This window comes from Thalassophryne amazonica, chromosome 17, assembly GCF_902500255.1.
Source record: "Thalassophryne amazonica chromosome 17, fThaAma1.1, whole genome shotgun sequence".
Taxonomy (NCBI): domain Eukaryota; kingdom Metazoa; phylum Chordata; class Actinopteri; order Batrachoidiformes; family Batrachoididae; genus Thalassophryne; species Thalassophryne amazonica.
In genome coordinates, this window is record NC_047119.1 from 72,164,970 (window position 1) to 72,183,063 (window position 18,094).

At 40.1% G+C, this 18,094-nt stretch overlaps 1 protein-coding gene across 2 annotated transcripts in view; it reads right to left on the bottom strand.

Annotated features, from left to right (window-relative positions):
• Nucleotides 1-18,094, bottom strand: part of fbxw2 (F-box and WD repeat domain containing 2) — a 76,839-nt gene that overhangs the window by 21,046 nt on the left and 37,699 nt on the right. For both annotated transcript variants that reach the window (XM_034192469.1, XM_034192468.1), the window contains exon 5: nucleotides 12,395-12,528. In XM_034192469.1, the coding sequence (XP_034048360.1) occupies nucleotides 12,395-12,528 (134 nt within the window). The remainder of the gene's footprint in view (nucleotides 1-12,394; nucleotides 12,529-18,094) is intronic.

The window sequence follows — 18,094 nt, forward strand, 5'->3', positions numbered from 1 at the left end:
TGTTAGTTTTTAGTAAACTAAAATCATCGAAATATCATTTACGAATCTATTATCCAGTTCACAAAATTTTATGGCTAATTTACTGGTATACAATAACCTGTATAAACTGAAGTTTTTTATAAACAAAATGTATTTTGACCATGCATTTCATGATTTTGTCCGAGGTGGCTGATTTGCAATAGTAACATTTTATAATTGTGTGTCTGATTGATCATGGGGCTGCTCTCTCCATTATTTTGATGGGATAAATAACTAACATTTCTTTGCAGATTGTGTGATGCTGTGATTTTATCAGAGAATGTTGGTGTGGACAAGAAATAGACTTTTGTGGAAGCTATGGCAATGGTAGCAAAACCGTTCTTGAGCCAGGGAGACAGTGAGGGAGAACTTGTAAAATAGACCGGAAGGTGTTCAAGGAAGTCAGTCTGGGCAGTTTAAGTTTGGAATGGAGAATGTTTCAGTCAGAGGGAGCTGAAAAACTGAAGGCATTCTTTCCTGCTTCAGTGTGGACACGAGGTACAAGAAAACATAACATGTAATTCGAGCGCAGAGCATAACAGCTTTCAGATCTCTGAAGTAAACTGGATAAATAGGTCGGAACCAGACCAGTAAGAGTTTTGTAAACCAGAATCATCGAGTGTGTATAACGCCTGACAGAAACAGGTGTGCGCTTCTCCAGTGTGAGTTCATCCAGGCCAGAGGCATCGGTGGCGGCGATACATCCAGGCCCGAGGCGTCGGCTACGTCCGGGGCTGGCGGCGGCTACATCCGGGGCTGGCGGCGGAAGCATCGGTGGAGGCGTTTCATCCAGGCCGAGGCATCGGTGGCAGCGATACATCCAGGCCCGAGGCGTCGGCTACATCCGAGGCTAACAGCGGCTACGTCCGCGGCTGGCGGCGGCTACATCCGGGGCTGGCGGCGGAAGCATCGGTGGAGGCGGTTCATCCAGGCCCGAGGCATCGGTGGCGGCGATACATCCAGGCCCGAGGCGTCGGCTACATCCGAGGCTAACAGCGGCTACATCCGGGGCTGGCGGCGGCGGCAACCGAGGCTGGCAGCGGTAACATCTGAGGCCGCCTACGGCTACATTCCTGGCTGATGGCGGCTACATCCGTGGCTAGCAGCGGCTACGACCGAGGCTGGGGGCGCCTGTGAACGAGGTTAGCAACGGGGAGGGTTGGTGTGCGGTGACTGGACCTGTGGTGGTGGAGGTTACGGGTGAAAATTGTTTTTTGCAATTAACAGTGGCCATACTAAGCCACGATAGTTAACATGGCACCACCCAAGAAAACGGAGAAACTTGAGGAAAATATAGAGGAGATAAAGACCTCAATAAACCAGATATTAAAAGACATGTCTAATTTAGACAAGCTGACGGTGGAGATTAAAGAACTCCAAAAACTGGTTAAAGAGAAGGACAAGATCATTAAGAAACTTGAACAACGTGTAGATGAACTTGAACAATTCACTAGAAAAGATGATGTTATAATATCTGGACTAGAAACAAGGCATCGGACATATGCAAGGGTGGTGGATTCTGGTGGAACCAGTGGGGAGAATGCACCACCTGAAGAACGACAATCATTGGAACAGCAAGTTACAAACTTTTTATATCAAAATGGTGTTGACATCCATCAAGACACAATATCAGACTGCTATACTGTTCCAACTAAAGATAGAAAAAATAAACTGTCTAACATTGTTATACGATTTACAAGCAGAAAATATAAAAATGAAGTATTAAGACAGGCAAAGAATTTGAAAGGAACAAGTGTCTATATAAATGAGCATTTAACAAAAAAAAATGCAGATATTGCTAGGGAAGCAAGACTATTAAAAAAACAGAAGCACATTGTTGCTACATGGGTCTGGAATTGTAGAGTGTGGATTAGAGTAAAAGAAGGAACAAACGGTATACAAATCAAAAACATGGAGGACCTTACGAAATACAGACCTGAATAGACAATCAAATATGACGTCTGTTGGTAATTGGACCAACAAAAAAAAAATCTGATCAAACATGGAAACAGATGATAAAATATATGACATAGACACTAATATTGATGAAAGTATACTCAACAAAAATATAAACACAACACTTTTGGTTTTGCTCCCATTTTGTATGAGATGAACTCAAAGATCTAAAACTTTTTCCACATACACAATATCACCATTTCCCTCAAATATTGTTCACAAACCAGTCGAAATCTGTGATAGTGAGCACTTCTCCTTTGCTGAGATAATCCATCCCACCTCACAGGTGTGCCATATCAAGATACTGATTAGACACCATGATTAGTGCACAGGTGTGCCTTAGACTGTCCACAATAAAAGGCCACTCTAAAAGGTGCAGTTTTGTTTTACTGGGGGGGGATACCAGTCAGTATCTGGTGGGACCACCATTTGCCTCATGCAGTGCAACACATCTCCTTTGCATCATCCGTGAAGAGAACACCTCTCCAATGTGCCAAACGCCAGCGAATGTGAGCATTTGCCCACTCAAGTCGGTTACGACGATGAACTGGAGTCAGGTCGAGACCCCGATGAGGACGACGAGCATGCAGATGAGCTTCCCTGAGACGGTTTCTGACAGTTTGTGCAGAAATTCTTTGGTTATGCAAACCGATTGTTCCAGCAGCTGTCCAAGTGGCTGGTCTCAGACAATCTTGGAGGTGAACATGCTGGATGTGGAGGTCCTGGGCTGGTGTGGTTACACGTGGTCTGCGGTTGTGAGGCTGGTTGGATGTACTGCCAAATTCTCTGAAACGCGTTTGGAGACGGCTTATGGTAGAGAAATGAACATTCAATACACGAGCAACAGCTCTGGGAGACATTCCTGCTGTCAGCATGCCAATTGCACGCTCCCTCAAATCTTGCGACATCTGTGGCATTGTGCTGTGTGATAAAACTGCACCTTTCAGAGTGGCCTTTTATTGTGGGCAGTCTAAGGCACACCTGTGCACTAATCATGGTGTCTAATCAGCATCTTGATATGGCACACCTGTGAGGTGGGATGGATTATCTCAGCAACGCAGAAGTGCTCACTATCACAGATTTAGACTGGTTTGTGAACAATATTTGAGGGAAATGGTGATATTGTGTATGTGGAAAAAGTTTTAGATCTTTGAGTTCATCTCATACAAAATGGGAGCAAAACCAAAAGTGTTGCATTTATATTTTTGTTGAGTATATATTTGACTTAAAAACGATTGGTTGCGAGTATTATACGGTAGAACAGCTAAATAGTGAAAAAATTGCAGAAGATACCCTGTCACTCTTACATATAAACAGTCAAAGCTTGTATTGTAAAATGTCGCAAATAAAAGATTATTTAAATCAGTTTAAAAATAAATTTAATATTGTTGCAATCACTGAATCTTGGCTTAATGATGATCTCATGACTGATGTTCAAATAGAGGGATATGAGCTGTATTTTGTGAACAGAAGAGATAAAAGGGGCGGTGGTGTTGCTCTGTACATAAAGGCAGATCTGATATGTACAATTGAAGAAATGACAACTGTGGATGACATCATAGAAATTGTAACAGTGGAACTTGTACATGAAACATCTAAAAATATTTTAATCAGTTGTGTATACAGAGCACCAGACACTTGTGTTGTGAAATTTACAGATAGAATAATAGAGCTATTCCATCAAATTAAAAACAAAAACGCTTTTTATATGTGGAGACTTTAACATTAACATAGAAAGCTCCAGCTGCCAAAGATTAAGTGATTTTGTGAATTCAATGTATAGTTTGGGGTTATTCCACTTGATAACAAAACCAACCAGAATCACATCGCAAAGTGCAACGGTAATCGACAATATATTTACAAATAGAACAGATGAAATTATAGGAATGGGATCTTGATGACAGATGTTAGTGATCATTTACCAGTCTTTTCAATATTTAAATATAAAAATAGGTACAAGAAAAAAACTGTTATAAACTTTAAAAGAGAAGTCAGTAAAAGCCTTAGAGGCATTAAAATATGATCTTAAAAATCAAAATTGGGAAGAAGTTTATGTCAGTGATGTTAATGTAGCATATAACTCATTTATGAAAATATTGATGAAATCATATAATAAAAACTGTAAATTAATAGAAATTAGTAAGAAAAGAGTAAATAAACCATGGCTGACAAAGGGAATAAAAAATGCTTCTGCAAAGAAAAACTATTTATACAGGTGCTTTTTAAAAATGCAAACAAAGGAAACAGAACACAGATACAAAAAATATAAAAATAAACTATTGACAATAATTAGGAAACAAAAAAAAGATTATTATAGTGAACAATTAAATAAGAATAAAGATAATATGAGGGCAACATGGGGAATTATAAAAACTGTGATTGAAAGTGATGGAGCGAAAGCAACTTTTCCAAATTACTTTGTCAAAGAAAATAAAGAGATATATGACATAAAAGAAGTGACAAATGGGTTTAATGATTATTTTTCAAATGTAGGATCAAGTCTGGTGGGAAATAAACCAATAGTAGAAGATACATTACATACACTTGTAAATACGGTCAATAGTATTTTCCTGGACAATGTGGAAAAAGATGAAATAAGAAATATTGTAAAAAACTGTGTAAGCAAAAGATCAACTGACCATGAAGATTTAGACATGATGACTGTAAAAAGTATAATAGAAACTGTTATTGAACCATTTACTTATATTTGCAATCTGTCTCTGTCAACAGGGATTTTTCCAGATGAAATGAAAATTGCCAAGGTAGTCCCATTATATAAAAATGGAGACAAACATAAATTCTCTAATTACAGGCCAGTATCATTGCTTCCCCAGTTGTCTAAAATTATGGAAAAAGTTTTTGTGACAAGGTTGGATAAATTCACTGAGAAACATCATATTTTAAATAATGCTCAGTATGGATTCAGAACAAAACACTCGACAGCTATGGCAATTATGGAATTAATAGAGAAAATAACAACAATAGAAAATAAGGATTATTTTGTAAGTATTTTTATTGACTTGAAAAAAGCTTTTGATGTTATTGACCACTCAAGATTGCTTCACAAGTTACAACAATATGGAATAAGAGGTATTGCACATCAGTGGGTAAAAAGCTACTTGGAAAACAGAAAACAGTTTGTTCAGATAAATAATATCAAATCAGAATTGTGTAATATTGCTTATGGAGTACCACAAGGATCAGTACTTGGACCCAAACCGTTTTTTTTTGTATATCAATGATTTTGTGAATGTATCTAATGTGCTTGGTAGCATTTTATTTGCTGATGATACAACGCTGTTTTACTCTGGATCAGATATACAGGAAGTAGCACAAGTGATAAAAACAGAATTGGAAAAGGTTAAACATTGGTTTGATATAAACAGACTGTCACTAAATATTAATAAGACAAATTTCATATTGTTTAATGACGGAGCAAAAAAAAAAAAACGTGTCATTACAAATAGATGGAATGGATATACAAAGGGTAAAAGAAATGAAATTTTTAGGAGTCATAATTGATGAAGATCTTACATGGAAGTCACACATAAATTACATAAAAGGAAAAATAGCGAAAGCCATTGCTGTTTTGCATAAAGTAAAATATTCATTAAATAGTTATGGTTTATTAACATTGTACAATTCATTGATTTTCCCATATTTAACTTATTGTGTAGAAATCTGGGGATCAACATATACAACTTATATACAACCTTTGTTTATTCTGCAGAAAAGGGCTTTAAGGGTGATTAGCAACAGTGGTTTTAGAGATCCATCTAATCCATTGTTCATTAAGTACAGGGTACTTAAATTTCGTGATTTGGTTGATTTGAAAATATTACAAACAATGTACCAAGCAAATAAAAATACTTTACCAACAAACATTCAAAATATGTTTGAGAAAAGAGTAAGTAGTTATAAACTGAAAGGAATAGAAGTCTTTAGAAAACCAAGATACAGAACCAGAGTAAAAGAATGGAGTATTGCAGTAAATGGTGTAAAATTATGGAACAATCTCAGCAAAGAAATTAAAGAATTAAGGTTGCTTAAATTATTTAAAAAACATATTAAACTAGATGTATTAAGTAAGTATGAAACTATAAAATAAGTTAGTGGGCTGTAAGGAAGTTAAAAAAAAATGTAATTTGTTAATAATGTATAAAATGTTTTAAGTTTAAAAATGTAACCTGTCAGAGATGTAATCTATTTAATAATGGTCATAATTATGAAATAAGTCAGTGGTATGTGACAAGTTAAAGAAATACAATCTGTTAAATAATGTTGAAAAATGACGCTGGATATTGAAAGATTGTATTGTAAAAAGGGGCAGAAAATATAAGACTTGTTCTTCTCTCTGCTCCTTTTCATTCTGGTAATGGAGATGCTTTATTTCTGCTTTTTTTTTTTTTTTCTTCTTTTAAATGAATGAAATAAATAAATAAAATAAAAATAAATAAAAATAAACTGTGCATTCTTTGCAACAGTTGCATTAAACCGAATGATAATTTTTCTAAGGTGGCTAAAGATGGACTGAAACTGTAGCAGGAGTTAGCAGACAGGTGGTCAAGAGTAGAGAGCAGTTTGTCAGTATGCTCCAAGCCTCCCTATGCTGAATTTCTTCTGGCCGCACCTCACCTGACTGCAGTAAACAGTGACATTATCATTCATAACATCTGTCGCATCAATTTTCAAACTGGACTGAAACGTACTGAAGGTCAGTGCAGTAAACTTCAGCCATCTGGAGCTGTGAACAGTCCAGACTCGGAAAGTGTGGATAATGTTACCGGCACTACACCTTATAGAGTGCGCAGAGGATCCCTGCAGCAGAAACAAATCTGCTTTGTTTGCAATACAGTTACACCAAATGATGAGAATGTATATAATGATGGAGATGTTCTGAGGACAATGCTTATGTCAAACTGGAACACGCGATGGATATGGGCCTGAAAGATGAACGGCATAAACATCATGCCGCAGCCAAAAGTTTGAAGGTCACGTGCTCTTGCCCATAACAGCGCATCGTTAAGTTCTGTCACGTTGTGAATGAGGTGAATTGTCTCCACACACACACCCACCCACCCATATTCATGCAACCGAATTCAGATCGCTCCAGTTTCTCAGAAGAACTTTGTGACTGCATGCGTAGTTGGGCTCTGTGCCATGGAGTGGTGCAGAGAGGAGGAGGACAGAGCCAGATGTGTGGCTTCATGCGGCTCGTCTCGTGCATTTTCCCCAAACATTATGCACATGCAGCAGGTGGAACACCTGCAGGAGCGCGCTGAAGAGCACTGAAATTAGACTTTTAGCCGACTTGGTGTCAGCAATCAAACTGAATGCGATGCAGCAGGGTTTAATTGTGAGCGCGCTTCTTCCTCTGCTGGACTGGAGGAGGTGCAGAGATGTCTGGCTGCACGTGAGTCTCCTCTCGCTCCTCTGGTTGCTCAGACTCGTTCTCCCGCTCATCGGTTACAACAGCAGGTGGAACACCTGCAGGAGCGTCCTGAGGAGCTTCAGCAGGAACTGTGGAACGACATTTGGAGCTGAGTTTAATTGTGCGCATGTGACAGAAAACTGATTCGTCGTGGCGCGCAGTGAAATGTGACGCCGCGTTACAAGTCAAACTTGACAGTTTCCGTGTCACTTCGTAATAACGCGTGACAGTTTGGGCTCCAAGAACCATCACAGGAACCACTACGAACGTTGTGATGTTCTATTAAGGATCAATACTCATCAAGACGGATCAATACACTCAGTTGCGACCTCCACGACGTGAGACGAAATGAGGGTGGTGTGTGACATTCGTGGAAGATTTTTTGACAGGCAAAAACATGCTCCATGAATATCAAGAATATCACGCACTATTAAGAAACCTATTCAGATGCGTTAAGTCACATTAAGAATGTCAGGAATGTGTCACGAATGACAGAAAAATGACATTCGTAACGCGTCTTGGTTATGTGTAAACACACCTTAAGCGTTTGGGAACTGAGGACACTAATTGCTGAAGCTTTGTAGGTAGAATTCTTTCCCATTCTTGCTTGATGTACGACTTCAGTTGTTCAACAGTCCGGGGTCTCCGTTGTCATATTTTGTGCTTCATAATGAGCCACACATTTTCAATGGGTGACAGGTCTGGACTGCAGGCAGACCAGTCTAGTACCCGCACTCTTACTATGAAGCCACGCTGTTGTAACACGTGCAGAATGTGGCTTTGCATTATCTTGATGAAATAAGCAGGGACGTCCCTGAAAAAGACGTTGCTTGGATGGCAGCATGTGTTGCTCCAAAACCTGGATGTACCTTTCAGCACTGATGGTGCCATCACAGATGTGTAAGTTGTCCATGCCATGGGCACTAACACACCCCCATACCATCACAGATGCTAGCTTTTGGACTTTGCGCTGGTAACAATCTGTATGGTCTTTTTCCTCTTTTGTCCAGAGGACACAACGTCCATGATTTCCAAAAACAATTTGAAATGTGGACTCATCAGACCACAGCACACTTTTCCACTTTGTGTCTGTCCATTTCAAATGAGCTCGGGCCCAGAGAAGGCGGCGGTGTTTCTGGATGTTGTTGATGTTTGGCTTTCACTTTGCATGGTAGAGTTTTAACTTGCACTTGTAGATGTAGCGACGAACTGTGTTAACTGACAATGGTTTTCTGAAGTGTTCCTGAGCCCACGTGGTAAGATCCTTTACACAATGATGTTGATGTTTAATGCAGTGCATCCTGAGGGGTCGAAGGTCACAGGTATTCAATGACTGTTTTCGGCCTCGCCGCTTACGTGTAGAAAGTTCCCCAGATTCTCAGAATCTTCTGATTATATTATGGACTGTAGATGATGGAATCCCTAAATTCCATGCAATTGAACATTGAGAAACATTGTTCTTAAACTGTTGGACTTTTTTTCCATGCAATTGTTCACAAAGTGGTGATCCTCACCCCATCTTTGCTTGTGAATGGCTGAGCCTTTCTGGGGATGTTTCTTTTATACCCAATCATGACACTCGCCTGTTTCCAATTAGGTGTTCTTTGAGCATTCATCAACTTTCCCAGTCTTTTGTTGCTCCGTCCAAACTTTTTTGAAATCATTTCATCCATTTGCATCCATTTCAAAATGAGCAAATATTTACACAAAAACAAAAAAGTTTATCAGTGTGAACATTAAATATCTTGTCTTTGTGGTGTATTCAACTGAATATAGGTTGAAGAGGATTTGAAAATCATTGTATTCTGTTTTTATTTACATTTTACACAATGTCCCAACTTCACTGGAATTGGGGTTGTACGAAGAAGCTGATTTTGAGTTTTAACACCACGATCACTTCTGGTAGCATCAAGGCGACCAAAGCCCCAACAATGAGTCAGCACTTCTGTCTTTGTGCGCCCTGCCTACTGCTGGAAGCTCCTGTTTACTACATATTTTGCAGCAGTGAAGCAGTTGAGAGGAGCTAAGCTCAACTGTGCATACAAACAAAAAACCAAGCCATTATTCCTTAACCCTCTGGGGCCGACACCGTCGTATACAACGGCTGAGACAAAGCTTTACTAAATTATAAATAACTTTTTAATGATATGAGATAGAAACTTACATTTTTTTTGCTGAAAAGTTAACTCCACAGACTTTTGATCCACCATCGGCCATCTTTGTACTCCTCATAGAAGCTGTGTGATGACGTGCGCAATGTGAGCGTCCAATCGGAATTGGTTCACCGTCACATGGTTTTCCAAAATCTCATTGTAAGGCAGATTTACCTCACGTGAAAAGCCAAAGATCGTTTTCAGGAGTGATGTGTTACTAGTTGGCCTATTTGAATAGCCCCCTGGGTGCTCAATGAGTACATACTATTGGGCTCCATGCACCCTGCGCCATTACACACAGTGATAAGTGAAAGCAGGAGCAGACGGAGAGACTCTGATGACAATCTCACGTGCTCAAACAAAGAGTGTAACTATCAGGATTGCTCCACTAGTTTGCAGGTGAATGTTACTGGATAACTCTGTTGCTTTCTTGGCATAAAGCACTTGTTTACCATACCAATGGAGCAAGGGGGAGGGCCGCTCCTCAGACTGTAAGTAGTCAAAGTGAGCCAAATTGTGAATGAAAGCTGCTTTAGGAGCAGCACAGAACAGTCTAAAACACAGTAGAAGTTTGTGATGTAACCTTTGTGTAATAGCAGACAGAAATTGCTTAGAGATGAAGACAAAAAAATGCATAGACCATTTTGTATATATTGTTCAAAATGTGCATTTGTGTTTATTGTTTGAACCTTTTTGTTGTACAGTCTTTCACACAAGACCTTAAATTACCTTTATAAAGTGTCAAAACAGCTGTTTATTATAGTTTGCTGTGTGTTTTGAATAAATGTGTGTGGTAAATTATTTTCCGCTTTACTTTTTCCTTTCTTATTTCTAATTGTAAACCTTTATTACACTTATAAAACACAACAAAAGCATATATATTATGAAAGCACAGGTTGTCCTTAAAAAAAAGAGACATAAAACTTGATTGTGGGATGCAGGGAGAGCTGTTAACAGCAATAATAAAAACATTTATGCAAAAAATGCCCTCGGATCCCAGAGGGTTAACAGAATACAGCAGTACCACCGTGAGGCAGAGGTCTTGGAAAATAAAGTAGTTCTGACTTATGGTTTTGATATATAAATTTAATTAATCTGGATAGAATAACTCCATTAATGTTAATTCTGTCATTTTTACAAAATTAAAATATAACATATCTTTTAATTTTAAATAATGCACTAATTCTGAAGTCTTGTAACAAACACAGACAGATGCCAAAGGGATTATGGGTAAATGAGCCTCCACTAACACTAATTAGTTGACTCCTTCATTCTATGTAAAAACCAACATGTTAATGTGAGGTGTGTGTTGGTGTTTACATATAAATGTGCTTTTGTAAAATATGCCTTTTTTTAATTTGTAAAAAAAAAAACAAAAAAAAATTTGCAAAAGCCAAAAAGTCAAGTTGTGATTAGACATCCGTCTGATATAACTGGGGTCAAAATGCATAGAACACTGCCATCTACTGGTGCCCAGAGGCTCAGACCCTAACCCATAATCTTTTGCGTGCCAGAGAGTTGCTGCGGTTTAAACAGCACAGAGAGAAAACACAATGACAATTGTAAATGAACATTATACAACTAAACTGTACATTTTTATTCCATCTGCTGCAGGAAGAGGCTGCAATTTTGAGATATCTCATTACTTAGGGTGAATACTGTCATGAATACTACTGGCCAGTAGATGGCAGTAGAGGCCGTGAAAACCTGCCAAAACAAATATTCCAAATAAATAATCTGTGTCTGCTATGTTTAAGATGCATGGAATTTAATAAACGCAAACTGAATTTCAGACATCTTATATATATATTACTCTGGAACAAAGACGACAGACAGTGTTTGACATAACCAGGATGTTACAGGACAAACAGGACGCAATTGCAGCTCACAATGATTCCAACTGAAAATAATGGAGAAGAAACCTGAGCTGCTTCTGGCATTTTTACATAAACTACAATAACAATGTCTATAAACCCAGAGAATATAATCACGAGAGTTTTAGGCAGAATATACAAAGACTTTAAAGTTGTTGTCTGTGTGGAGCCTGATCAGAGCATCTCAAATGCATTTATCCTGTTGTGAATGTACTGATATTACCCATAATGCACCTGGACACAGCATGTCCACACTAAAACCTTCAAAATTGGTGCATTCATTTAAAACTAAAAAAATATATCTGATATTTTCACTTTATAAAACTTCAGACGTGACGTTAATTTAAGTAACTTGTCCGAAATTAGTTTGGTTTAAATTTTAACCATAAGTTAAAAGACGTTAATTTAAGTAACTTGTCCGAAATTAGTTTGGTTTAAATTTTAACCATAAGTTAAAACTCTGGATGACTGTGACCAGTTCTCCTTTGCCTGCAGGATAGAGCAGATTCTCCTGGAACTAGCTCTTCTCTGTTTACAGAGAATAGAACTGTACATCTACATTTAACAGGTAGGTACTCAAATCTTTGACATCAGACTTCATACATGTTTAGAATTGTTAAGCTTTGTTAACCACGCCTGCAAAAATATGTTATCGGTCTAAAAGTTATTGGACCAAAATCTATTGGAAGATAACTAGTCCGCTGATGGTTTTCAAAATTATCTGAAAAGTTAATCCGATAATTAGGGGTTAACGGATTAGCTGAACTGTGCCCACCACTGGTAAAGATTCACATTCAGTTTTAGACAACAAAAGCAGTTTTTTTCTTTCTGGTCATGTGAGCGAGCTGAGAACAGGACACATTCAGAACATGTGGTCAACATTCTGAGTTTACACCACACACACACACACACACACACACACACACACACACACGGCCGGAGCAGACCGCGGCTGAGCTGACCTTGGTGACCCACTCGGTGTGTCCTGTGAGCGTGTTGAGACAGGCACCAGCAGACAGAGCCCAGATCTTCACGGTGAAGTCTGCAGAGCCGCTGACCAGCACGTCCAGCTCGTCGTTGTAGTCCACACTGAAGACTGAGCAAAAGCACAAACTCAGCAACCATCAACTCACAGCTCCCTGAGTCACATCGGAACACCATGAAAAACTTCAAGATCTTAACATTTAAGATGTTAACATTTTTATTTTAATGTTGATAATAATGCCCTACCCCACAGAAAAGGGCACCCCCCCACCCCCCCCTCCAGAAAACTGGAATATTTCCTCAGATCCATAAAAACACAAACAAAAATTGGGGGACAAAAACAAAAAAAGACTAAGTTGAAGCAGGTCTGGTGTCTCTGTGGTCCAATCAGATCCTTGTAGATATGTTCACTTATCTCCACAGACAGATTCAAGTCTCTGGGTTCTTAGACTTTGAGATCAACAGACACTTGGGAAGATCTTCTGGAGTCATGAGGTCGCTGGCGATGCTGATGCCTTTGCTGAAGAAAGAGGATCCAAGTCTTTAAGGGTCCTTGTGCTTCCTGTCTCACCACATGGCTGTAAGACTTGGACACTAAGCAGTGGCCAAAGTCTATGACTGGCTATGTTTGGTACGAGATCCCTTTGGAGGACTCTTGGATCCCACTAGAATGACTCGGTATCAAATGAGTGGTTACCTCGTGAGACTCCGATGAGGAGGATCACTTGCACACTTTGTACTGTGTTTTCCTGTGATTGAGGAGGACCCCAGTGGCTGGACAAAACCAAGGGGACGCCCAAGTTCCACCTGGCTGCAGCAGAGAGATGGTTATTTTCAAGATGTGGGGATGGACTGGTTTTCTACTTGGATGGTTGCTATCCAGGACCAGTGGTGGGCACAGTTCCGCTAATCTGCTAATTTTGAAAACCATCAGCGGACCACTTAGCTTCTTCTAAATTTAGTCCTAACTTTTTTTGGCTGGCATAGTGAACAAACTTAACAGTCAGAATCATATTTGTTAGTACCTACCTGTTGCGTGTTTTGCAATAGGTAGGTGAGCTGTGAGCTCAGTCCTCCCTGTGTGGTTTTGGTTTTTTGAGGCAACAGCAGCCCGCTCACTACGCTCTCTTCTGCTGGACTGAGCTCACAGCCGTCTGACTACATAAGAAAGAAGCTCTGGCTTGTTGTTCACGTTTGGGTTTTTGATTTTACTCAGAAGCCTCGGCAGTGCTTAAACTCAAAACTGGCTTCTCAGTAGCCAACAATACTAAAAGTTAGTGGTTAGCTATAACTTCAGCTAATTTTTTTGTTGCGGTTTAGACACTTTCGGTATACAGTGGGGGAAATAAGTATTTGACCCCCTGTAAATTTTGCAGGTTTTCCCTCCTACAAAAAATGTAGGTCTATTTTTATCGTAGGTTCACTTCAACTATGAGAGACAGAATCTAAAAAAAATATTCAGAAAATCACATTGTATGATTTTTAAATAATTAATTTGCATTTTATTGCATGAAATAAGTATTTGAACACCTACCAACCAGCAAGAATTCTGTCTCACAGACCTGTTAATTTTTCTTTAAGAAGCCCTCTTATTCTGCACTCTTTACCTGTATTAACTGCACCTGTTTGAACTTGTTACCTGTATAAAAGACACCTGTTCACACACTCAATCAGTCACACTCCAACCTGTCCACCATAGCCAAGACCAAAGAGCTGTCTAAGGACACCAGGGACAAAACTGTAGACCTGCACAAGGCTGGGATGGACTACAGGACAACAGGCAAGCAGCTTGGTAGAAGAAATAGTTTTACATCCTCATTGAAGACAACTTTGGATGCTGTAGCTCCTCTGAAAAAGAGAGCTTTAAATCAGAAGTGCCTGACTCCGTGGTATAACTCTCAAACTCGCAGCTTAAAGCAGATAACCCGTAAGTTGGAGAGGAAATGGCGTCTCACTAATTTAGAAGATCTTCACTTAGCCTGGAAAAAGAGTCTGTTGCTCTATAAAAAAGGACATCTTACTACTCATCATTAATTGAAGAAAATAAGAACAACCCCAGGTTTCTTTTCAGCACTGTAGCCAGGCTGACAAAGAGTCAGAGCTCTATTGAGCTGAGTATTCCTTTAACTTTAACTAGTAATGACTTCATGACTTTCTTTGCTAACAAAATTTTAACTATTTAGAGAAGAAATTACTCATAACCATCCCAAAGACGTATCGTTATCTTTGGCTGCTTTCAGTGATGCCGGTATTTGGTTAGACTCTTTCTCTCAGATTGTTCTGTCTGAGTTATTTTCATTAGTTACTTCATCCAAACCATCAACATGTTTATTAGACCCCATTCCTACCAGGCTGCTCAAGGAAGCCCTACCATTATTTAATGCTTCGATCTTAAATATGATCAATCTATCTTTATTAGTTGGCTATGTACCACAGGCTTTTAAGGTGGCAGTAATTAAACCATTCCTTAAAAAGCCATCACTTGACCCAGCTATCTTAGCTAATTATAGGCCAACCTCCAACCTTCCTTTTCTCTCAAAAATTCTTGAAAGGGTAGTTGTAAAACAGCTAACTGATCATCTGCAGAGGAATGGTCTATTTGAAGAGTTTCAGTCAGGTTTTAGAATTCATCATAGTACAGAAACAGCATTAGTGAAGGTTACAAATGATCTTCTTATGGCCTCGGACAGTGGACTCATCTCTGTGCTTGTTCTGTTAGACCTCAGTGCTGCTTTTGATACTGTTGACCATAAAATTTTATTACAGAGATTAGAGCATGCCATAGGTATTAAAGGCACTGCGCTGCGGTGGTTTGAATCATATTTATCTAATAGATTACAATTTGTTCATGTAAATGGGGAATCTTCTTCACAGACTAAGGTTAATTATGGAGTTCCACAAGATTCTGTACTAGGACCAATTTTATTCACTTTATACATGCTTCCCTTAGGCAGTATTATTAGACGGCATTACTTAAATTTTCATTGTTACGCAGATGATACCCAGCTTTATCTATCCATGAAGCCAGAGGACACACACCAATTAGCTAAACTGCAGGATTGTCTTACAGACATAAAGACATGGATGACCTCTAATTTTCTGCTTTTAAACTCAGATAAAACTGAAGTTATTGTACTTGGCCCCACAAATCTTAGAAACATGGTGTCTAACCAGATCCTTACTCTGGATGGCATTACCCTGACCTCTAGTAATACTGTGAGAAATCTTGGAGTCATTTTTGATCAGGATATGTCATTCAAAGCGCATATTAAACAAATATGCAGGACTGCTTTTTTGCATTTACGCAATATCTCTAAAATTAGAAAGGTCTTGTCTCAGAGTGATGCTGAAAAACTAATTCATGCATTTATTTCCTCTAGGCTGGACTATTATAATTCATTATTATCAGGTTGTCCTAAAAGTTCCCTGAAAAGCCTTCAGTTAATTCAAAATGCTGCAGCTAGAGTACTAACGGGGACTAGAAGGAGAGAGCATATCTCACCCATATTGGCCTCTCTTCATTGGCTTCCTGTTAATTCTAGAATAGAATTTAAAATTCTTCTTCTTACTTATAAGGTTTTGAATAATCAGGTCCCATCTTATCTTAGGGACCTCATAGTACCATATCACCCCAATAGAGCGCTTCGCTCTCAGACTGCAGGCTTACTTGTAGTTCCTAGGGTTTGTAAGAGTAGAATGGGAGGCAGAGCCTTCAGCTTTCAGGCTCCTCTCCTGTGGAACCAGCTCCCAATTCAGATCAGGGAGACAGACACCCTCTCTACTTTTAAGATTAGGCTTAAAACTTTCCTTTTTGCTAAAGCTTATAGTTAGGGCTGGATCAGGTGACCCTGAACCATCCCTTAGTTATGCTGCTATAGACTTAGACTGCTGGGGGGTTCCCATGATGCACTGAGTGTTTCTTTCTCTTTTTGCTCAGTATGCACCACTCTGCATTTAATCATTAGTGATCGATCTCTGCTCCCCTCCACAGCATGTCTTTTTCCTGGTTCTCTCCCTCAGCCCCAACCAGTCCCAGCAGAAGACTGCCCCTCCCTGAGCCTGGTTCTGCTGGAGGTTTCTTCCTGTTAAAAGGGAGTTTTTCCTTCCCACTGTCGCCAAGTGCTTGCTCACAGGGGGTCGTTTTGACCGTTGGGGTTTTTACGTAATTATTGTATGGCCTTGCCTTACAATATAAAGCGCCTTGGGGCAACTGTTTGTTGTGATTTGGCGCTATATAAATAAAATGTTATAATTATTTATTAGAAAGTGGAAGAAACACAAGATCTCTCTCAGTCTGGGATTCCATGCAAGATCTCACTTTGTGGGGTAAGGATGATTCTGAGAAAGCTCTGAACTACACAGGAGGACCTGGTCAATGACCTGAAGAGAGCTGGGACCACAGTCACAAAGATTACATTAGTAACACATGATGCTGTCATGGTTTAAAATCCTGCAGGGCAGCAAGATCCACCTGCTCAAGCCAGCACATGTCCAGGCCCATTTGAAGTTCACCAGTGACCATCTGGATGATCCAGAGGAGGCATGGGAGAAGGTCATGTAGTCAGATGAGACCAGAATAGAGCTTTTTGGAATCGACTCCACTTACCGTGTTTAGAGGATGAGAACAACCCCAAGAAAACCATCCCAACCGTGAAGCATAGGGGTGGAAACATCATACTCTGGGGGTGCTCTTCTGCAAAGGGGACAGGACGACTGCACCGTATTGAAGGGAGGATGGATGGGGTCACGTATTGTGAGATTTTGGCAAACAACCTCCGTCCCTCAGTAAGAACATTGAAGATGGGTCATGGCTGGGTCTTCCAGCATGACAATGACCCCAAACATACAGCCAGGGCAACTAAGAAGGGGCTCCGTAAGAAGCATTTCAAGGTCCAGGAGTGGCCTGGCCAGTCTCCAGACCTGAACTCAATAGAAAATCTTTGGAGGGAGCTAAAACTCCAAACCTGAAAGATCTAGGGAAGATCTGTATGGAGGAGTGGACCAAAATCCCTGCTGCAGTGTGTGAAAACCTGGTGAAAAACTACAGGAAATGTTTGACCTCTGTAACTGCAAACAAAGGCTACTGTACCAAATATTAACATTGATTTTCACAGGTTCAACGTTCAAACCAGTAAAGCAGCACTGAATTAGCAGAGACAAAATAAAAAAAAAAAAACCACACACACACACACAGAGAGAGAGACAGAGAGAAGGACAGAGAGGGAGACAGAGAGAGAGAGGGAGACAGAGAGAGGGACAGAGGGACAGAGGGAGAGGGAGACAGAGAGAGGGACAGAGGGAGAGGGAGACAGAGAGAGGGACAGAGGGAGAGGGAGAGAGGGAGACAGAGAGAGACAGAGACAGAGAGAGAGAGACAAAGAGGGACAGAGAGAGAGGGAGAGAGAGAGACAGAGAGGGGGACAGAGGGAGAGGGAGAGAGAGACAGAGAGAGGGACAGAGAGAGGGACAGAGGGAGAGGGGGAGACAGAGAGAGAGACAGAGGGAGAGGGACAGAGGGAGACAGAGAGAGGGACAGAGGGAGAGGGGGAGACAGAGAGAGAGAGAGAGAGAGGGACAGAGGGAGAAAGAGAGACAGAGAGGGACAGACAGAGAGGGAGACAGGGAGACAGAGAGAGGGACAGACAGAGAGGGAGACAGAGAGAGAGAGACAGAGAGAG